We start from the raw sequence: 22,353 nt of genomic DNA, 5'->3' as shown, positions 1-22,353 counted from the left end.
AGGCACTCTGTGAACGTGCTAATTGGCTAAGTAATGTTGTATTTTCCATTATTCTACCCACAGTGGGTCAATTAAACGGTGCAGACCTGGAGGTTAAGGTGTGCTTCTACTCAAAGGTTAGTAGACTTACTGGTATGGGTGGACATATGCCCTTTGCTATTTTCGCTGATATGATGCGTCGAAATGGCCTCGCGCGCTCCATAAATTAGCACACTTTTCCTATTGAGACCTTCGTAATACCCACGCGAGTTTGAGCATAGTGGTATTTATACGCCCTACACACTTGTAATCGTTCTAATATGCGTTGATACCCCGAGAGGTCTCTTCAGAGTTTCCCTTTTAGGACGGCTTTTCTAAATAATTAATCTAAAAAAAGATCAAGGCTGATTTCACGGCCGTCATGGAAGTATATTTTCCAATATTTCGAAAGGCAAGGCCTTTCTCCTTCAGGGTATGATGTTTGAGACTGGCCCTGTGGCAAGAGACGTAACAATTTAAAACAATACAATGGATACCTGAAAAAAAAAATAGGCTAAAGTTACATAAAACATTACAATTTGAAATTTGAAAAATAGATATAAGCAAAATAGCTAACGTTACAACGTGGAAAACGAAAACAAAATACGTCACAATGAGTTTTTTTTTACATATCTTAGGAGGATGAAAGACGGGAAAAATGTTCATGTCTCATCTCTCCTATTAAGACCTAAGGGTTCAAGAGTTTGACCTCTGTCGATGAGGTATGCCTCTCTAGCTTTGCTTACACTGTCACGATTAGATTTGATGAGTTCGAGAGGAATAAGTAGCATGTCAGAAACGTTATGGTCGTTAGAAAGAAAATGTTCTGAGTTTGTGGCGGGTTTGCAACTGTTTGTTTTACTTGGATTTTGTCGTATCCTTTTATGCTTTAATTTTTGTCGTGTAAAGAATATCTTTATATCTCCCAGGTGGTTATTTGACATGGATATTTTGGAAATAAACCGTCTTCGTGTTCGCACCGAAGTAGGATGCAGCCCTCATGAGCTTGGGAAAAAAAGAGAAATAATCATCACTATACATGCCAGGCGTTCCACCAAGAAAGCTGGCGAGACAGATCGCGTAGAAGACACGATCGACTACAGAACCATCACAAAAGACGTTCTCTTTCACGTGGAGAACAAGAGGTACAACCTGATTGAAGCAGTAGCAACTGATGTGGCGAGAATCTGCGTGGTGCGCCATGGCGTTCCATCGGTCAAGGTAATTGTGGAGAAACCAAACGCTGTGACATTCTCTGAAAGTTCGATAGTGACGATTGAACGACGCTGGGAAGACTTTGATTGGCATGAAGTTCATATATCAATTGGATCGAATATTGAGCCAGAGAAAAACTTGCCCATGGCGATGGACTCACTGAAGGAGCACATGGAGGTATTGAAGGTGTCCAAAGCCTTTAAAACGACACCAGTGGGGGACAAAAAGCAGGCCGACTTTCTTAACATGGCTGCCCTTGTGAAGACAAAGCTCGGACCAGCTGGGTAAGAAATATGTTTAAAACGTCACTCATACAAAGGAGTATAGATATTAACTCGAACCATAGGTTGCTAAAACGTTTAAGATGAGAGTCATACAATGAGGGACTTTAATACTCCTACTGTTAGCATCCACGCTACTCTGGGGAAATTGTTTTTTTCTTAACCCCGCTTTGAGTAGAAGATCGAGTCAAAAAAAAGGTGCACGTTTTATCAGCCGATGTTCCTTCTAACACATTTTAAAGCCTTGGTACGTTTGACAATTTGCATCCAAATGTAATTATGCGCAAATGAGAAATAATTATTAGCACGTGCCACTGAAATAGGCCATTTTCGAGTTGCTGTGAACCTCACTATGAAAGCGAGGCTAAGTGCAAGACTTTTCATATTAAAATTAGTTTTGTTTGCATATGAATGAAAACTAATTATCAAAACAAAAAATTTGCACTTAGCCTCGCTTTCATAATGAGGTTCAAAGCAACTCGGAAATGGTCTATTGCCAGCGATTTTCACGAAAAGGGCGAATAACGTGCACAGGCGTTCGCGCAAAAACCTGCAGTCAAGAGCGCGGTAAAGCATTAGACAACTCACAGAATAGAAAAAAAAGCAATGAACGTTTAAAAAAACTTGGTTGTTTTTAATAAAATTAGACTTAACTGCTCAAATGCGCAAAATTTGCAAATCTGACTATAATCTTCGTTAACTAATTTGTGTGTGCTCCCTGTAACTACGGAACAGTTCAGAAGGACATACTTGCGGCGACATGGAATAATTTTGTCGCTAAAACTAGTGATAAATGACAATTACTAATAATTTAAACAATTTCTCTCAATTTTTAGGTTAAAGCAAGTCCTATCTCAAGTGGAGAACAAACTTGGACGAAAACGAGACCCAAGTAATAAAACCGTTCCCATAACAATTGACCTGGACATTTCATTCTGGGGAAACATGACGTGCGACTATAAAATGAACGTCGGCTGTGCAACAAAAACATGGGCGCTACCCGATCCGGATACACTTAAGTATGCCCACGTGATTATTCCACTTGCTGACGTCACCCCAGAATTTATTCATCCCTCAGTGAAGAAGCCATTAAGGTTAATAGCGCAAGAAGTGAGCGGTCTAGATGACTTCCGTTCTTTCTTTCCTGTCACTCAAACCATTTCAGCCAATGAAGTTCATTCAACCGGAGAAGACACCAGCATGGTATTGCCAAGCGTTTTGAAGGGTAAGAGTGGTGCAGTGGAAAAGCCATTCACAAATGGGCTGCATTTGAATGGGTTCCATGATCGCGGAAGTGATAGCCCGGTCGCCCTTGTCACAGGTGCCGCTAAGAGGCTTGGCGCATGTATTGCCATACGATTACATGCAAAAGGATACAATGTGCTAGTTCATTATAACACTTCAACTACCGAGTCCAATGATTTGGTCAAGCAGCTGAATAGGTAAGAATACACAATTACTTTCTTCATTTTGACTCGCTCTTTTCATCTCTCAATCAAACCATGAGTCTTGTAATGTATTTGTATTAACATCGAGTCCGCTGAAGAAACTCGAGAGTGTGACCATTCAAAGCAAGACTACTGAGCAGTACATTCCTGTGGTGTTGTTTATTATGCTGTAGAAGGTGGTTCTAAGTTTCGAGTTTGTGGATGAAATCCTAAAGTATGACCATTCAAATTAAACCAACTGAGAAGTACTTTCCTTTGGTGCTATTTATTATGATGTACAAGGTGGTTTTACTTATGAATTGGGTAAAAGAATTAATATGAACATGTCTTGTACTTATTTGCAGTATCCGTTTAAATTCAGCCCAGTTAATCCGGGGAGACCTGGGTCATAATCCTAAACAAACTGCGGATAGGATCGTTGATGAGGCGTTAGAGGCCTGGGGACGACTTGACCTGTTAGTAAACAACGCGTCACAGTTTCATCAATTAGAAGTAGGAGAAATAACCGAAGAGGAATGGAACGGATTCATGGCAATCAACCTAAGTGCGCCCTTCTTCTTATCACAGGTAGATGTATTACACAGTTTTGTTCATAAGAACCCATACCAATTCGCGAGTAGTCGATCTCCACCTCACAACCACGTGACCATTCAAACGAAAGCTACTGAGCAGCACTTCTCCGGTGGGGCTGTTTTTGTGAGAGCTTATCTTGTTATCGTATTTTTCCAGGCCGCCTTTCCTAGCTTGAAGGCTTCAGGGGGAAGTATCGTCAACATCCTGGATATCCACGCAGACCGACCGCTGACCCACCATTCAGTGTACTGCATATCCAAAGCGGGGCTTCTCATGTGCACCATGGCACTCGCCAAAGAATTTGCGCCTTTTGTTAGGGTCAATGGTGTGAGCCCGGGAGCTATCTTATGGCCCGAGCAGGCAGTTAATGATGATATCTCAACAGAAGGTGCAGCTTTGAAGCCTAACAAAGCAGAAATCCTTAAAAAGGTTCCCATGAATCGTGGGGGTGAACCCAGTGACGTCACCCAGGCGGTGGAGTACCTTGCCTGCGCATGCTCAGCCGGGTATGTTACTGGCCAAGTGATTCGTGTGGACGGAGGCAGAACTCTGAATCAGTAATTAGGAATGACTGTAGTTTCTTCTATGACTATTCACACTGAACTAAAACGAGGCAGCCTCGTTGCCATGGTTTCTCTCTTGTAAACAGTACAACGAGGTTAAAAGCGAGGTTGAATATATATCATATTTCAATACAGTAAGCAACCAGCAATGCCTTAGAACCTTTCAAAAGTTTAATCAATATCATAGAGATTGATTAATTGAATTTAAATTTGTAGACGCAACACGAAGAATGCAACGATGGAGCTTGACATATGTTAATCATTTCTAGACAACATAGCATAACCGAAGCATGATAAATACAATACGAATGCTTTGGTGAGTTAAAAGGGAGAACTGCCGATGTACCTTAAAGTTGTTAAAGGTACTGATAGTTGCATGGCGACTGATCGATTATCTTAAACTTACAACCGATTAAGTGCTATTTGTGCCTAACAAAATGTAGTTTTATGACCTTTTAGTGGTTTTAATAATTAAGTACCTTGGAATAGCCAGAAGCCTTGTGATTTTGTTCCTTAACTTCATCATGGCAAGTGAATCGTGCTAGCGTGTATGATAGCATGTAAATTAATGATTATTAATTATTAGGTTACTTTTCTTAACTTTACTTGATCTTAGTTGAATAGATTTTACTTTATAGTTTTTTAGTCTCCCCAATTAGTAGGGCACTTATGCTCGGCTATCCAGATTTGAGACTTAAATAAAGTTGTTATTATCATTATTTATTAGTGATGTCTGCTGTGAGGCTGGTTGAGTCACAATTGCCTGAGTCAGTTTTTCTTACCACCTGCGGAGGCTAGTGCCTTAAAATAGAAAAACGTGAACTGAAAAAACAAAGATTATCCTATCCGCCCACTCCCACGAGTGCCTAAGCGAAAGCCGAAAAATCCTCAACTAGTGCTCTGATCAGTTTTGCCTGATAACGAACAAAGAAGAGGTCCGTGACTGAAAGGGTTGCTCATGAGTATTTTTCTAAATGTTCCGAATAAACTTAGAGCCACCATGAATAATTTCAGGTCTTACGTGGGAGTGAAGAGTTGAAAATCCTCCCTATAAAGCTAAACTATAGCGAGTTGCATCTTAACTACTGATGCAAGCTTCGGCCTCCATTAACTGCAACAATCTGCCCGGTGATGTACCCAGCAGACCTACAAAGAAATAAAACTGTATCCGCAATATCATCAGGCTTTCCTGTTCGGCCGAAAGGGACTTTGCTGAGACTTTCTTGTTGCTTCTTTACCCTTTCTTTCAACCGCACTTCTCGTTCCTCCGCTGCCAATCCATCCCATGATTCGTCAGGCCACAGGATGCATCCAGGAGCGACACCGTGGACCCTTACATTTGGCGCGAACTCCTTAGCCAATGAGAATGTGGTCATGTGAAGGCCCGCCTTGGAGATACAATACACTGAGTGTTTTAGCCTGTTCCAGGCTCCTAGAGAGACACGCGAAGGAGACGCGAGGGAACGAAAACGAGGAGGACTCCTTTAGCCTTTAGGTGTATTTCAAGCCCTACTAAGATCTTAGACTGCCTATTTTGGCCTTGAGAGAGTCAAAATTAGCCATTTAAAAAAGACGAAGTCCTCTCTGGGACTCATTTTAGCCCTTAGGTGCGTGATTAGGCTACTTTGGGCCTAGTTTAGGGTATCCAAATTAGCCCTCAAAATAGCACTGTATTTTACTCGTCGAAACGGCCCCAATTTTGGAACCACAAACAGATATTTTCAATCAGTCTTTTGAAGTTACAATGGGAATTTCATTGCGATGTCGAGCGCGACAAAGTGTGGCAAACATGACATGTCCTTTACGAACGTTTCGAGAGGAAGAAAAGAAAATTACCTTTAATTTCGGTATAGTTTGGATCCCAAAACGCAAAATAAAAAACCGCGATGTAACCTTTTTTACAGCTATATTTTTAATCCACTTAGAATCCGAAATTGCAGTTGCTCTTTGTTTTGCTCTTGTAAATTCAGCCAAATAATTTTTATGTAGTCCTGGTAACCATGTAACGGTTTCTTGGTAAATATTGTTCTTGTTGATCAATGACGTGCTAATCACTGTTCATGATTCAAGTTGAATTAAATGATGCATGGGAATTTTTCTGCAGCTGTGAATTATCTCTTTCATTTGAAGTGATATATAAATTTTACGTATTTTGGGCATAGTATTTTCATCTGACTACGATCTCAAGGTACTTTGTACATAGACTTTCATTTTCGTACAGAGCTTGTTTTCTTCAAACCATTAGCTCTTCTTGAAAACTTCCACAAACAATAGTTTCAGTTGAGCGACAGTTGATGAATAGGGTTTATTAGCCCTGCTTTTTAACAAAATAAAAAAGGACAATTGTAATTAACACTCAAACCACAGCGCTGAGTAATGACTTCCATGAGCACATTATTTCACTTTAATGAAGTGTTAATCGTTGTAGCACATACAATAATTATATTAACTGATTATTAGATTCCACTGTAGTTAGAACATTTGTGTTTTTGTTATTTTACGAAGGAACAAGGTAGAGGAAAGGAAGGAAGCAAGAATCTCATGGAAAGCCAAGGGTAAAGGGTTTTAATTTTCTTCCTGTATCTGTCAGCTCTAGGGAAGCCATGATGAAGGAGTGATTTTAAAAAGTCATAGTCGATCACTCAAGGGGTTTGAGCAAAGTTTCATGCAAACATTTTGTACCTTAGTACTGTATATCACAAGTATATGTATATTAATATTGACATTGGTATTGGTTGTATAGTATATCGGCCAGAATTTTCAGTCAACTGCGCAATTATGTAGAAAGCGCGGCCCATGGGTTCGAAAATTGAATCTAGTCGGCCCATCTAGTCGGCCCATGGGTTCGAAATTTGAATCTAGTCGGGAAATTTTTAAGTAAGTGTCGTAAAGTAATCGCTCTGACCAATCACAACGTGTAAATAACCCAACGCATTAAATTACTAAATAATGAAATTCCACTTCATCACATGAACGAATCGATCCGGGATAAAATATCCCCCTTCTTTAAATTTTCCTTTTTAAATAGAATTACTCTATTCTTGTCAATACAACCGAGAACGAGGCCGAAACTAAAGCTCTTGGTTGAACGATCATTACGTCATCGAAATGCTCACATTCTCAGAAAAAAATATACTCGAAAAGTCGGTAAGGTGATATAGCAGGATAAGGTTCTAACAAACACATATTTACCTTCATCAGAAATTGATGTGATGGATATTGTGGAGATAGACAGTCTTCGTGTTCGCACCGAAGTAGGATTCAGCCCTCATGAGCTTGGTAAAAAACAAGAACTAAACATCACCATACATCTGAGGACTTCGATCAAGAAAGCTGGCGAGACAGATCGCGTAGAAGACACGATCAACTACAGAACCATCACAAAAGATGTTCTCTTTCACGTGGAGAACAAGAGGTACAACCTGATTGAAGCAATAGCAACTGATGTGGCGAGAATCTGCGTGGTGCGCCATGGCGTTCCATCTGTCAAGGTGATTGTGGAGAAACCAAACGCTTTGAGATTCTCTGAAAGTTCGTCAGTGACGATTGAACGACGCTGGGAAGACTTTGAGTGGCATGAAGCTCATATAGTGCTTGGCTCCAACGTGGATCCTCTTTGTAAGCTTTCGCAAGCTGTCAGGTTGCTGAGAGAAAAGGGCATCCGAGTAATCAAGTTGTCCAAGGCTTTCTGGACAAAACCTGTGAATACCGGAGAAGGAGCTGATAAGTTTGTTGACATAGCCGCTTTAGTGAAGACTAAGCTGGATGTCGCGGGGTGAGCTAAAAAAAATTGTTACTTGTCTGTAATGGAGCTGATTGCACTTTTCTGAACTCAGCTTTCGCTCGCAATCAAAACTCAGGGGAAATGAGAATTACCATGGTAAACGATTGCTCTCAATTTGTTTAATAACGCGGATAGATTTGCTTTAACGTTGAGCCGGCTGAGAGAGTCTTATGTGGACAAAATTATCAGATTCCGTTGGAACATTTGTCGAGCGGTGTTGTGTGCAAAAAAAAGTCGTTCTTTTGCTTACAGTCTGCGATACCAGGCACCTTTTCCACCCTTGAGAAAGGATCAATAAACTACAAGAACCGGGTATTGTTTACAACAGGTGCCCCGGAGAAAACAAGCCAAAATCTAGGGGAACGGAAAATGCACACAGCTGGAGATGACAAAATATAGGGCTCTCGTTTGACACCTTATAACAACTAGGATAACTGTAACTTAATCTGCTTAGGCAGGCTCATGCCTTAGGAAATTAGGTACTTACGGGTTTGGTCTTATGCGTCCCCTCATGGAAGCGGACCTGGAACGGGACATGAATTGATGTCTGGACGGGGAGTTTGAAAAGCCTTTTTTGAACGCAAGATTAATTCATGTTTTTAAGCTACGTTCTTACTTAAAGTCCTCAACAATACAAACTTACATTGATATTTTCTTTTTAGATTAAAACTGGTTTTACTTGATATTGAGCGTCAACTGGGACGAGTGCGTGAACCCGATTCAAATGCTTACGCCCTCGACATGGACATCTCCTTTTATGGAAACATGATTACAGAATACATGCTAAACTGTGCACCGCTGGGCAAACGTCGCGTCGTCCCTCACCCTGAAACCCTTAAAGAAGCTCACGTGATCATTGCACTGGCTGACGTCACTCCTGACTTTGTTCATCCGGAAACGAAGAAAACCTTGAAGACCCTGGCTAAAGAGATCAACGGCGAGGAAGATATTAGTTCGCTTTTCTCCATTGTTCAGGAAACAGACTTTTTGGAAATGTCTGCTAGTTTGTCTGAAGCCTCTCAGGGAAAAGATGACAACTTCATAATCACTCGTCGTGTAGAAGACTTGTCCAGTATTTCAGAATCTGTGTTAAATGGTACTCTTCTCTCTAATGGAGAAGCCCCAGAAACGAATGAGTCTGTGTTCAATCAAAAACTGGATGTATCCACCCTGAAAGAATCCAAGCCATTGGCAACCACGTTCCAAACAAATGGTAGTTGTCATAGAAACGGCTGCCATGGTAACAACTTTGTTTCCTCGGATGCTCTGTGCAGCCGTTCGCTTAATCAACTTGGTGATTGTCTTACTCGCAGTGGAAGCCCTTTGGCAAACGTGACTCTCCCTGTTGCCTTGGTTACCGGTGCCGCCAAAAGGCTTGGTGCGTGCATCGCCAGGAAATTGCATGCTGCAGGATACAGAGTAGTCATTCACTACAACAAATCCAAGACTGAGGCAAAGGATCTCTTGACAGAACTTAACAGGTAAGCTAAAAACTTATTGACTTGAGGCTGAAAGTGGGCTAGAAAAGCGTCACGATATAAATTATGTCTACTCGGAAATTGGCTCATTGTATGTTTGTTCAAGATTGCTAGTATGCCGGGTTATGCCAACTTTCCTTGGCTGTATGTGTGTCGTCGTCAGGGGCAACCAATGAGAACATTCAAACAAAAAACTTTAAACGCCGTCTCCTGGTTCCCGATCGTATTGTGTCCTTTCCAAGATGTATTTCAATCAGCTAATACTGTTTGATCTGGTTCGCATGCTTTAGCTGAAAACTTAAGTTGCTGAATAATTTAGGACAGAATTTCATATCCCCGAATATATGGGCTCTTCTTGGATTTACGAAAACATAAGTAGCTGACTTTTTTCCGCATATTAAAAGACATATTTTCCCCTTCGAAAGTCAAAGGAATTAGTTTTCCAGTGTTACGATGCTGACGGCATTTCGCCTTTATGTCTGAATTAAGTCCTTCCGAAGAGATATTCACCAAACTGAACTGTTAGGTGCCCCTATGTCGTTGGCTATTATGAGGGGTTTGAGCCACTGCTAAGCTCTTGGTCCAAGGTATTAGGGTAGAGGCGTAGAATAAGGTTTGGTTTCTGTTCTAAATTTGAAAGGTTTTGTTCAAGGTGGAGAGCCTTGTGTGCCAGACATCATTCTTTATGATTTACATTGTAGTGTTCGAAGGAACTCAGCCATGCTGGTCCAAGGTGACTTGTCACGTAACGTAAGCAAAACTGCCCAGCGGATCATTACTGAGGCCGTGGCAATCTGGGGACGACTTGATGTCTTGGTTAACAATGCTTCCCTGTTCTACCCGACGCATCTTGGCGCAGTTACAGAAGAGCACTGGGCAAACCTGATTCAAGCTAATCTAACGGCACCATTCTTTCTTGCACAGGTATATAGCAAGAAACGTAGGGGCAGAGAAATTGTAGCGGTCTTGAAAATAAACTTGAAGTTTGCTCACTGCAAAATGCAGCTACTGTAATGTAAAGTCAGAAGTCAGAAGGTCAGATTGGTACCTTGAAACCCCGCTGACTACGACCGCCAATAGATCAGAAAATTCATAGTATCTGGACTTTTACATTTTGATACTATTCGATATCAAATGGTGTAATAATGGTTATCTCAAATGTAAGTGGGTATCATAAAAACGAAGTCTAAACCTATACCCTTTTCTTGCGTAGCTTTAATGCTCTTGAAGGAGGGGCGAGGGGTGGAGGAAATCAAGGGGAATCTACTTTCATCTTCCCCTCCACGGCCTTATGAACTCCTAAAAACCAGAGCTAAATGAGTGTGGGTCAAGGCGATACGGCCTATTTCAGGACAAAGATTAAAAAAAACTGTTTATTAACCCTTTCAGGCCGCACATCCCTTCTTGAAAGCACGCAACGGAAGCATTGTGAACATGTGCGATATTCACGCCGTGCGACCAAAGTCCGAACACTCAGTGTATTGCATCTCCAAGGCGGGCCTTCACATGACCACATTCTCATTGGCTAAGGAGTTCGCGCCAAATGTAAGGGTCAACGGTGTCGCTCCTGGATGCATTCTGTGGCCTGACGAATCATGGGATGGATTGTCAGCGGAGGAAAGAGAAGTGCGGTTGAAAGAAAGTGTAAAGAAGCAACAAGAAAGTCTCAGCAAAGTCCCTTTCGGTCGAACAGGAAAGCCTGATGATATTGCGGATACAGTTTTATTTCTTTGTAGGTCTGCTGCTTACATCACCGGGCAGATTGTTGCAGTTGATGGAGGCCGAAGCTTGCATCAGTAGTTAAGATGCAACTCGCTATAGTTTAGCTTTATAGGGCGGATTTTCAACTTTTCACTCCCACGTTAGACCTGAAATTATTCATGGTGGCTCTAAGTTTGTAGACAAAATTCTTTAGTGTGACGCGGAACATTCAGATGAAAGACACTGACGAACAATCCTTTCAGTCGTCGAGTTCTTCTTTGTTCGTTATCAGGAAAAATTGATCAGAACATTGACGATTTTTCTGTTTTTGCTTAGGCACTCGTGGGAGTGAATCGAGTTATGGGCGGATCGGATAATCTTTGTTTCAGTTTAAGTTTTTCTATTTTAAGGTACTAGTCTCCGCAGGTGGTAAGAAAAACTCAACTGTGACTCAACCAGCTCCACATCAGACATCGTTATCATGTGCTATCATACACGCTAGCACAATTCACTCTCCATGATGAAATTTAGCAACAAAATCACAAGGGTTGTGGCTATTCCCAGGTACTTAATTATTTACACCACTAAAAGGTCTTAAAAGTACATTTCGTAAGGTATATATAGCACTTAATTGTTAAAAGAGTCTTAAAAGTTAGGATGATTAATCGCCATGTATCACAAGTAGCTTAACTTTCAGGTACATTGGCAGTTCTCCCATTTAACTCACCAAAGAATTCGTGGTGTATTTATCATGCTTCCGACGGTTATGCTGTGTTGTCTAGAAATGATTAGCATATTACGGTAGTAACTAAGTCACTGAAGAATTATTCAAGGTATTGAAAACCAATTTTGATTAAGCATTGTGTAGCACATTTGAGTCGCGTAGAGTACATCCTACATTCTGTTACACTTTTACGCTATTGAATTTTCAAACCAAAGTGTTCCACTTGTTTGCAAGTCATTATGTGTCGGGACATGTTCCAGTTTTTCTGGTGCTTTAAGAACTACAGTTCTATTCACGGTACACTCAGTGTGTATATTGACGTATAACTGTTAGACATTAATTTCTCCATAAAATAAAAACTTGTCGAAGAGCTTTGTACTGTTTAAAAGACAAGATGATTTTCTGTATATATGTATTAATAAATTGATCATTCATTCCTTATCTTATCATTTTATTTAATTCCATCAGGTTATAATATTAGATTAAAATATGTCCTCGCGTTTCCGCGCAACAGCAATTTTCGCACGCGTGTCTCGTTTAGGGAATTTTGCATCTCAGTAACAGCTGAACAAACTCTAGCTAAAAACACATATAGAAGTTGCATGACACGGATTGTAGCAAATGTAAACGGGAAACTGTCATATCTGAATGTCTATTGCATACAAGTTTCAGAAACAAATAGAGCTGGATGATCTGAAAAATCAATATTAACGAAAGAGGAAATAATCCCTTCTCTCCAGTTCAGATGTTGAATGGTGAGTGTTCGGCAATATCGAGTGCTGTCCGGTTAAATCTGTACATTCGTTAATAGTGTGGAAATTATTAATATGCCCTCCCTCTCTAGTACGTCCCCTTCCCAACTTCGTCAACCCCCCTTTGTAAAATTTACATTAATAACCCCCGAAGACTTAATGGAATAGAACTAGGGTAGATTATTTTCGGTAAATTGGCAAACGAATGAACTTGAATTGTTGGCCGTTACTGGGGTGATATCAAATTTGTCTACCCACAACTTTTTTCACATCATTCTGAATGTTTGGTGAAGCTTCCACCACGTTTCCTTTACGTCTTGTCAATAGCTGAATGTTTAAAGACATTTCAATAAAGGTGAAATCACCAAGACACCTACGAGCTAAGTCTCTTTTGAAGAGTCCTTGAAAAGCATTGAAATGTAGGCTGGCTATCAAGGGAACCAATTTTTCCGTCAACTGGCCAAATCTTAAATCCAGCCAAACCCACAAATTTGGATTAATCAGTACTCCCTGCGTTTAAAGGATCCACAGATTCGTCAAAATTATGTATTGAATCCAAAATCCGAACAACTTTCTGTTTGCATAGAAAACCAGCCAATTCTCATCCCCACTCCCCCCTCTCACCTCCAATCTCCGCTCTGCCCCATCAGTCTACAGAATAAATAGCCTCCCACGGCCCCTCCCACGCAGTCATTTTTAGGGGTCTCGTATACGAGTCCCCTAAAAACGACTGCGTGGGAGGCTACAGAATCAATGGCACGTGATATGTCTCTACAAACCCCAAAGCGGCCTCTTCCTCTTGCCGAAGTTTTCTCTTTCTTCGTGGATCCAAAACCTTTTAAAAACCTTGAATAAATAAAGTTCTAACAAACATGTCAAATATCAATAGCTGACATTAAAATTTTACATTGCATTTGTTTTGATTTCATCGCGTGACAGACACGCGTGAATAGCGATCATCAAAAATCACTTCCAGCTGTATTAAAAGGGTCACTCAGTACGTGACCACAAGAAGGTTTTCATCGGAAGATCTGTTATTTATATCTCTCTACACATTTTGATTTACCAGGATTTAAGCAGACAAGATTATTCCGTTAATTCTGGATGCTTTAGACGAGCAAATACTTCGAGAAAAAGCTGTTCGGTTTGATGGAAACCACTAACACACGAACAACCGGCGATTGTAGTAAGTGAGATTTTGATTTACATATCAGTGAGGAAAGAAATCTCCTACGGAGTGGACTGTTCATTTTACAGCCATATAATTCAGTTTTCATCTGTGTTGTTGTCAACTTAAAGAAAAATCTGCAAAGTGGAAACTTTGAACACGAAACATGAATGCATTGCAGAGTGTACAATGACTTCATGGAGGAAGTGCTTGAAGATATCAAATTTACCAGCAAGAATGAAAGTTTGAGCAAGGTCTGATTGTGTTGTGTCCTGTTGTCGTCGTGTTCTGTAGAGTTTATAGAATCAGAACAAGAAAAGGAACTGCGTTGATGTCTGTTTTTTGAATTTCTAGCTATATTTTCAGCGATCATCGGCTCTTTAGGAATCCACGAGGATGAAAGCCTTTCCAGGTCCGATGATGACATCAGAACCAGTCTGTGTACAGCGACGAGTAAATTACCAAGCTGTCCCCACTAATGATGAAAGAGAGGATAGCTGTGAAAACCCCAATTCCTGGAGAGACGAGCTCCCTCAGAGTGCACTTGCATCTCTGGAAAAGGGAAAAGGAAGAATCGACAACGATGGTCAATTTAATTCTTCGAGAATTGAAACTGAAGAATATGATACAATTCGGAACATGGCCGCTTCTGAGAACTACAATCGAGTTGTGATTAATGTGTCTGGTATGAGATTTGAGACTTACGACAGCACATTAGCAAGGCTGCCTGATTCTTTGCTGGGCTCTCACACAAAGAGAGCGCCTTACTATCGATCTACAAGCAATGAATTGTACTTCAACAGAAACAGGAATGTGTTTGACAGTATCCTGTTTTACTATCAGTCTGGAGCTACAGAAGGCGGGATTCTCGTAAAGCCTGATGGGATACCAGATGAGACATTTGAGGCTGACGTAATATTCTTCGAACTTGGTCATGATGCGGAGAGGAAGATTGGCTTGGAAACAGACAGAAAAGAACATGGCCGGTTTGAAGCTGTTTCTGGTGTGATGTCAAACTGCCAGACTTGTTCATCGAAGATCGGAAACCTCTTTGAACCAAACAGAACCAATAACACATCACCGCTCCATCGAGTAATCGATGTTTGGACGATTTTTATTACTGTCTACTTTATCGTCCTGCTGTGTGTCAAAACGTTTCCCTCCATCAGAGAAGCACTCACTTTAGACCAGTGTAACAACGAGACAGAACAAAGCACAACAGCGAAAAACCGGCAAATCAGGTTTTTCTTGTCTTTCAGTGAAAAGTGTTGTATATCTTGGTTCACGTTGGAATACATAATTCGTGCGTTTAGCGCATTTGACAAGACAACTTATTTGATTTCAGCGCAAGGCATTTTTGACCTGTTATCATTTTTGCCCTACATCATACAAATTGTTCTTCAGGAGTCAATATCTGCCACAGAAACGATTGTTTTGCAACGCATCCTCGATTTCTTAATGTTCTTGTCAGTTTTCAAGCTTACACGCTACTCTGTGGGCCTACAAATTCTGCTAAAAACCATTCAAACAAGCGTCAAGGAACTTACGCTGTTACTGGTTTGTGTCGTCATCAGCTTGGTGCTGTTTTCATCAGTCGTATATTACTTTGAGATTAGTGAGCAGTCTACCACGTTCACAAGCATTCCGGAAACGTTCTGGTTCATTATTGTTACCATGACAACAGTTGGGTACGGTGACATGACACCAACCACAGTGGCGGGAAAACTTTTTAGCGCTATTTGCGCGGTGTTTGGAGTTTGCTGCGTTTTAGCAATACCGTCGACAATTATCGTCTCAAATTTCAATTTCTTTTATCTCAGGCAAAAGGGAAAACCGAGAAAACCAAGGCGACCAAAGAATAGGATAACAGGACTGCAAAAATGGGTGACTCGCTTTCGTTCGATCACTCTTTGATTGTGCATTCTGATTGGCTAAAGGCCATGTTCATATGAGTTTTTATAAAACAGTAGATGTGATAAAAAAAACGATCCTTCTAAGTGGCTGAAAGCTGTTCTTCTATGTACAGTCTGGTGTTAAATTCTAACGGAAATAAAAATTTCTCTGTTTCGATAATATTAACAAACATAATCTTTTGAAGAACAGTTTAAGGTGCTTCTTTTATAATAATACTGGACCCAGAGATTTTTTTTAAGCTCTCTCCCCCCACCCCTGAAGCAGTATCGAACCAGTATCCAGTTTGTTTGTCAGTTTGCTGGATAAATTGTATAAAAATTGTTCGGAGAAAATAAATACTGATCTCATTTTACATAAAAATAGTGAAAGTGACGAGGAACTATATAGTTTGAACTCCCTATAGACTGAGGCAAGACTATTGATTTCGCGTTTCGCATTTCGTGTTATCTCCCCGCGCTGCTAAAGATTGCCTTTGGCTTTCTTTAAGATTTCGGAACTGCAACTGAGCTCCTTTAATTTTATCTGTTATTCCATTATTTTATTCCCGATCAAATTCCTGGCCTATTGTTAAAACCCAGCAAGAGCAAATGGTCATATTATTGTAAAGGAAACATAAAATCTGATCACAGGTCACTCGACTTCACTACATTCCACTTGAAGTTCAAGCTCCATCGTTACATTCTTCGTGTTGCGTGTACAAATTTAAATTCAATTAATAAGTCTCCATGATTATAATTAAACTTTTAAAAGCTTTTAAAGCATTGCTGGTCGCTTACCGTATTGAAATATGATATATATTCAACCTCGTTTTTAACCTCGTTTCTAGGGATTTAGCCTTGTACTGATTACAAGAGAAAAACCATGGAAACGAGGCTGCCTCGTTTTAGTCCAGTGTGAACAGTCATAGAAGAAACTACAGTCATTCCTAATTACTGATTCAGAGTTCTGCCTCCGTCCACACGAATCACTTGGCCAGTAACATACCCTTCTGAGCATGCACAGGCAAGGTACTCCACTGCCTGGCTGACGTCATTGGGTTCACCCCTGCGATTCATTGGGACCTTTTTCAGGATTTTTGCTTCCTTAGATTCCAAAGCTGCACCTTCTATTGAGATATCATCATTAACTGCCTGCTCGGGCCATAAGATAGCTCCCGGGCTCACACCATTGACCCTAACAAAAGGCGCGAATTCTTTGGCGAGTGCCATGGTGCACATGAGAAGCCCCGCTTTGGATATGCAGTACACTGAATGGTGGGTCAGCGGTCGGTCTGCGTGGATATCCAGGATGTTGACGATACTTCCTCCTGAAGCCTTCAAGCTAGGAAAGGCGGCCTGGAGATATACGATAACAATATAAGCTCTCACAAAATATAGTCACACTTTAGGTGTGGATACACAGACTAAATATTTAGATCCACCTTGTTTTGCATAACAAATAGTATCACCGGAAAAGTACTATAGCTTTCATTTGAATGGTCACGTGCTTGCGAGGTCGAGATCGACTACTCTCGAATTGCTATCGGTTCTTATGAACAATATTGTGTAATACTTCTACCTGTGATAAGAAGAATGGGGCACTAAGGTTGATTGCCATGAATCCGTTCCATTCCTCTTCGGTTATTTCTCCCACTTCTGTTTGATGAAACTGTGACGCGTTGTTTACTAACAGGTCAAGTCGTCCCCAGGCCTCTAAAGCCTCGTCAACGATCCTATCCGCAGTTTGTTTAGGATTATGACCCAGGTCTCCCCGGATTAATTGGGCTGAATTTAAACGGGTACTGCAAATAAGTACAAGACATGTTCATATTAATTCTTTTACCCCAATTCATACATTAAGGACGGTGCCTACTATTGTTACTGCGCATACGTTCTGCGCATCTCGAGATACTCGGGTTTCCTATGGGTGGTGCCTGCTAATATGCGGAGAAAGCAGAACTTTGCAAACGCTTTTGGTATCTCGAAAGAAAATAGGGGGTAACCATGCATTTTTCAGAGATAATTAAGCTTCAATTTAGGAAAAAATCCCATACATTGCTTCATATTTTGGCACTTTTTAGAGATATTATTGCTTAGTTATCTCTGAAAAATGCGTGACTACACCCAAATTTCGTTTTGGATTCCAATAGGCCTTCCTAAAATCTGCTTTTCCCGCATAGTCATAAACCGCACAAAAATACTTCGATATTAGTAGGTACCGTCCATAAGTAAAACCACCTTGTACAGCATAATAAACAGCAGCAAAGGAAAGTACTGCTCAGTAGCTTTCATTTGAATGGTCACACTTGAGAATTTCGTTAAGAGACTTGAAACTTAGAACCATTTTCTACAGTTACCATAAACTGCACCAGAGCAAAGTACTGCTCGGTAGCCTTGCTTTGAATGGTCACACTCTCGAGTTTCTTCAACGGACTCGTTGTTAATACAACTACGTTACAAGACTCTTGATTTGATTGAGAGATGAAAAGAGCGAGTCAAAATGAAGAAAGTAATTGTGTATTCTTACCTATTCAGCTGCTTGACCAAATCAGTGGACTCGGTAGTTGAAGTGTTATAATGAACTAGCACATTGTATCCTTTTTCATGTAATCGTATGGCAATACATGCGCCAAGCCTCTTAGCGGCACCTGTGACAAGGGCGACCGGGCTCTCACGTCCGGGATCATGGAAGCCATTCAAATGCAGCCCATTTGTGAATGGCTTTTCCACTCCATTATCCTTACTCCTCAGAGCTTCCGGCAGAAGTACCATGCTAGCCTCGACACCATTTGAATGAATGTGATTGGCTGAAATTATTCTCCCACTTTCGGGTTCATGGAAGCCATTCAAATGTATCCCATTTGTGAATGACTTTTCCACTGCATCATTCTTACCCTTCAAAACGCTTGGCAATACCATGGCGGTGTCGACTCCAGTTGAATGAACTTCATTGGCTGAAATGGTTTGAGTGACAGGAAAGAAAGAACGGTAGTCATCTAGACCGCTCACTTCTTGCGCTATTAACCTTAATGGCTTCTTCACTGAGGGATGAATAAATCCCGGGGAGACGTCAGCAAGTGGAATAATCACGTGGGCATACTTAAGTGTATCCGGATCGGGTAGCGCCCACGTTTTTGTTGCACAGCCGAGGTTCATTTTATAGTCGCACGTCATGTTTCCCCAGAATGAAATGTCCAGGTCAATTGTTCTGGGAGCGTTTTTATTATTTGGGTCTCGTTTTCGTCCAAGTTTGTTCTCCACTTGAGATAGGACTTGTTTTAACCTAAAAATTAAGAGAAATTGTTTAAATTATAAGTAATTGTCATATAGTACTGGGGTACTTGAGGAAACTAGTTTTAGCGACAAAATTATTCCATGTCGCCACAGGTACATCTTACTATGTCCTTCTGAACTGTTCCGTAGTTACAGGGAGCATACACAAATTAGTCAGATTTGTTAATTTTGCGCATTTGAGCAGTTAAGTCTAATTTTATTAAAAGCAACCAAGTTTTTGTAAACGTTCATTGATTTTTTTATATTCTGTGGTTTTTCGAATGCTTTATTACGCTCTTGACTGTAGGTTTTTGCGCGAAAGCTTGCCCACGTTGTTCGCCCTTTTCGGGAAAATCGCTGGCAATTTTAGTGGCATATGCCAATAATTATTTCTCATCTGCGCATAATTATATTTAGATGCAAGTTGTCAGACGTACCGAGGCTTTAAAATGTGTTAGAAGGAACATCGGCTGATAACACGTGCACCTTTTTTTGACTCGGTCTTCTACTCATAGTGGGGTTAAGGAAAAAACATTCCCAAAGAAGCGTGGATGTAAAAAGTAGGAGTATTAAAGTCCCTGGTTGTATGACTCTCATCTTAAACGCTTGAGCAACCTTTGGTTCGAGTTAGTATCTATACTCCTTTGTATGAGAGACGTTTTAAACATATTTCTTACCCTGCTGGGCTGAGCTTTGTCCTCGCAAGGGCAGCCATATTAAGAAAGTCGGCCTGCTTTTTGTCCCCCACTGGTGTCGTTTGAAAGGCTTTGGACACCTTCAATACCTCCATGTGCTCCTTCAGTGAGTCCATCGCCATGGACAAGTTCTTCTCAGGCTCAATATTCGATCCAATTGATATATGAACTTTATGCCACTCAAAGTCTTCCCAGCGTCGTTCAATCGTCACTGACGAACTTTCAGAGAATCTCAAAGCGTTTGGTTTCTCCACAATCACCTTGACCGATGGAACGCCATGGCGTACCACGCAGATTCTCGCCACATCAGTTGCTACTGCTTCAATCAGGTTGTACCTCTTGTTCTCCACGTGAAAGAGAACATCTTTTGTGATGGTTCTGTTGTTGATCGTGTCTTCTACGCGATCTGTCTCGCCAGCTTTCTTGATCGAAGTCCTCAGATGTATGGTGATGTTTAGTTCTTGTTTTTTCCCAAGCTCATGAGGGCTGAATCCTACTTCGGTGCGAACACGAAGACGGTTTATTTCCAAAATATCCATGTCAAAATAACCACCTGGGAGATATAAAGATATTCTTTACACGACTAGAATTAAAGCATAAATGGATAAGACAAAATCCAAGTAAAACAAACAGTTCCAAACCCACCACAGTCTCAGAATATTTTCTTTCTAACGACCATAACGTTTCTGACATGCTACTTATTCCTCTCGAACCGTCATCAAATCTAATCGTGACAGTGTAAGCAAAACTAGAGAGGCATACCTCATCGACAGAGGTCAAACTCTTGAACCCTTAGGTTTTAATAGGAGAGATGAGACTTGAACATTTTTCCCGTCTTTTATCGTCCCAAGATATGTAAAAAACTCATCGTGACGTATTTTGTTTTCATTTTCCACGTTGTAACGCTAGTTATTTTCCTTACACCTATTTAACAGCTGTACGCAAATTTCAAATTGTAACGTTTTATGTAACTTTAACCTGTTTTTCAATTATCTATTGTAACGTCTCTTGCCACAGGGTCAGTCTCAAACATACCCTAAAGAAGAAAGGCCGTGCCTTTCGAAATATTGGAAAATATACTTCCCTGACCGTCAAATCAGCCTTGCTCTTTTTTTAGAATAATTATTTAGAAAACCCGTCCCAGATCGACCAAATTGATAGCGGAAATGCCCCCATGGTGAAAATCCCGAAAGAAAATGGAAGCAACTGGAGAACAAAACCTCTGCCGAATTTAAGACACGTTGCGAGAAATAAAATACGAACGACAAACGCCAACAGCGGCAGACGTCAAGGAATTAAGAGGGACATAACCAGAGAAAACACACACCATGAATATGGGTGTAAGAATGCGACACGTGGCGTGCAAAATTAACTACAAAAGACACGCAACACACGCGATGGAAACTAGCAAAGCAGAACACGCCATGAACATTAATTAATCCGAGAGGCGACCCGCGCAAACTAACTTGAGATCCGACACATGGATAAATAGCAACGTGAAGGTGACACACGCCATGGAACTAGCTTAAAGGCGACACATGCAATAAAACGAACTTAGATTGAAAGTGGTACACACCCAGAAAATCAGCTTGCATAACTAAATGCTTTACGAATTTGCTGTTGTAACGAAGCACGCCATGAAAGCTGTGAAAACAAACTTGGGGGCGACACACGCCATGAAAACAAACTTGAAGACGATACACGCCATGAAAATGAACTTGAAAGGCGACAGACGATATGACTAAAAACTAACTAGAATGGCGATACAGGACATGAAAGCTCACCAAGCGGTAAATATATGAGCCAGATAGCAGCAGGAACTCCAGCTATCAGGAAAGCCGAGTTGCTCAGCGACGGAAACGTGGGAATAACGCAATAGGGAAACTCTGAACAGACCTCTCGGGGCATCAACGCATATTAGAACAATTACAATTGTGTAGGGCGTATAAATACTACTATGCTCAAAACCCATGGGTATTACGAAGGTTTCAACAGGAGAAGTGCGCTAATTTATAGAGCGCGCGAGGCTATTTCGACGCTATCACATCAATGAAAAGAGCAAAGGCATACGTCCGCCCATATAAGTAAGTTTTACTAACCTTTGAGTAGAAGCACGCCTTAACCTCCAGGTCTGCAGTGTTCAATTGACCCACTGTGGAAAGAATAATGGAAAATACACCATTACTTAGCCAATTAGCACGTTCACAGAGTGCCTGACGTCATCAATATTTCCTTTGCGTGATCTGAGCTCCGTCTCACTTGGTATCAAATATCTATGCAGTTGATCGGGCCCATAAGCGGAGGGAATAAATTACTACCACAAACAGACTCAGTAGATGGGGTAAACGGATTTTTATTCAAATGTGATGCTAGTAAAGAGACAACATCCGAAACCCGGGTGAGGTGGGTGGGTGCTCTTGCTCTCACAAAGGATAACTGGAATGAATGATCTTTGCATGCACGACATCTAAAGCCAAAGGTCTTATCTGAATACACGCATTACACAGATACAAAATATTAACGGCAGACTGATCCCAACGGCGGAGGTGACGAGCTTGATAGAACAAACAACAAAAGCTAGAATAACTGAAATGTATTTGTTTTTTTAAAAAAAACAAATTTTTTTGCCCGATATTTCGGTTTGCAATACAAACCTTCCTCGGGGGCTGAACGAAAAAGAAAAGTGAGAAACATAAAAGGATCGTTACAAAGAAGATCCTTTTATGTTTCTCACTTTTCTTTTTCGTTCAGCCCCCGAGGAAGGTTTGTATTGCAAACCGAAATATCG

At 40.9% G+C, this 22,353-nt stretch overlaps 4 protein-coding genes across 7 annotated transcripts in view; 3 read left to right on the top strand and 1 right to left on the bottom strand.

Annotated features, from left to right (window-relative positions):
* LOC146468508 (uncharacterized) overlaps positions 1–4,766 on the top strand; it is a 10,261-nt gene extending 5,495 nt beyond the window's left edge. Inside the window, exons 2-6 of one of the 3 annotated variants that reach the window (XM_085124341.1) lie at positions 64–116; positions 948–1,517; positions 2,351–2,956; positions 3,307–3,529; positions 3,692–4,766. In XM_085124341.1, the coding sequence (XP_084980467.1) occupies positions 961–1,517; positions 2,351–2,956; positions 3,307–3,529; positions 3,692–4,096 (1,791 nt within the window). In that variant the 5' untranslated portion in view covers positions 64–116; positions 948–960 and the 3' untranslated portion in view covers positions 4,097–4,766. Of the gene's footprint in view, positions 1–63; positions 117–656; positions 741–947; positions 1,518–2,350; positions 2,957–3,306; positions 3,530–3,691 lie in introns of those variants that run through there. The other 2 variants (XM_085124340.1, XM_085124342.1) reach the window with 2 other exon arrangements.
* Positions 4,767–7,298: 2,532 nt separating this feature from the next.
* Positions 7,299–12,226, top strand: LOC146468507 (uncharacterized). Its single transcript, XM_085124418.1, has 4 exons — positions 7,299–7,873; positions 8,545–9,363; positions 10,062–10,284; positions 10,750–12,226. The coding sequence occupies exons 1-4, from the start codon at positions 7,311–7,313 to the stop codon at positions 11,158–11,160; spliced, it is 2,016 nt and encodes a 671-aa protein (XP_084980544.1). The 5' UTR covers positions 7,299–7,310; the 3' UTR covers positions 11,161–12,226.
* A 1,056-nt stretch (positions 12,227–13,282) lies between these two features.
* Positions 13,283–15,778, top strand: LOC146468506 (shaker-related potassium channel tsha2-like). Its single transcript, XM_085124376.1, has 2 exons — positions 13,283–13,723; positions 13,837–15,778. Exon 2 carries the CDS (start codon positions 14,102–14,104, stop codon positions 15,617–15,619), a length of 1,518 nt encoding a protein of 505 aa, XP_084980502.1. The 5' UTR covers positions 13,283–13,723; positions 13,837–14,101; the 3' UTR covers positions 15,620–15,778.
* A 246-nt stretch (positions 15,779–16,024) lies between these two features.
* LOC146468505 (uncharacterized) lies at positions 16,025–21,803 on the bottom strand. 2 transcript variants are annotated; one of them, XM_085124374.1, is made up of 5 exons: positions 21,665–21,803; positions 19,548–20,118; positions 18,125–18,880; positions 17,177–17,399; positions 16,025–16,953 (listed from the first exon to the last, which is right to left on the bottom strand). In XM_085124374.1, the coding sequence occupies exons 2-5, from the start codon at positions 20,102–20,104 to the stop codon at positions 16,549–16,551; spliced, it is 1,941 nt and encodes a 646-aa protein (XP_084980500.1). In that variant the 5' UTR covers positions 20,105–20,118; positions 21,665–21,803; the 3' UTR covers positions 16,025–16,548. The 2 variants fall into 2 exon arrangements, with proteins under 2 accessions (XP_084980500.1, XP_084980501.1); XM_085124375.1 differs by lacking the exon at positions 21,665–21,803 and adding an exon at positions 21,350–21,412.
* Positions 21,804–22,353: the final 550 nt, after the last annotated feature.

Source organism: Pavona decussata, unplaced genomic scaffold, assembly GCF_977016875.1.
Source record: "Pavona decussata unplaced genomic scaffold, jaPavDecu1.1 SCAFFOLD_130, whole genome shotgun sequence".
NCBI lineage: Eukaryota > Metazoa > Cnidaria > Anthozoa > Scleractinia > Agariciidae > Pavona > Pavona decussata.
The sequence above is the reverse complement of the archived record's forward strand: the minus strand, read 5'-3'. Positions and strand labels throughout refer to the sequence as shown.

Excerpts from the sequence above, each read along its gene's own strand:
- LOC146468507 (XM_085124418.1), top strand. The coding sequence starts at position 7,311 with ATGGATATTGTGGAGATAGACAGTCTTCGTGTTCGCACCGAAGTAGGA. Across the intron at positions 7,874-8,544 it reads ACTAAGCTGGATGTCGCGGG|ATTAAAACTGGTTTTACTTG; the intron begins GTGAGCTAAAAA and ends TTTTCTTTTTAG. Across the intron at positions 9,364-10,061 it reads CTCTTGACAGAACTTAACAG|TGTTCGAAGGAACTCAGCCA; the intron begins GTAAGCTAAAAA and ends TTTACATTGTAG.
- LOC146468505 (XM_085124374.1), bottom strand. The coding sequence starts at position 20,104 with ATGGATATTTTGGAAATAAACCGTCTTCGTGTTCGCACCGAAGTAGGA. Across the intron at positions 18,881-19,547 it reads ACAAAGCTCAGCCCAGCAGG|GTTAAAACAAGTCCTATCTC; the intron begins GTAAGAAATATG and ends CTTAATTTTTAG. Across the intron at positions 17,400-18,124 it reads TTGGTCAAGCAGCTGAATAG|TACCCGTTTAAATTCAGCCC; the intron begins GTAAGAATACAC and ends ACTTATTTGCAG.
- LOC146468506 (XM_085124376.1), top strand. The coding sequence starts at position 14,102 with ATGAAAGCCTTTCCAGGTCCGATGATGACATCAGAACCAGTCTGTGTA.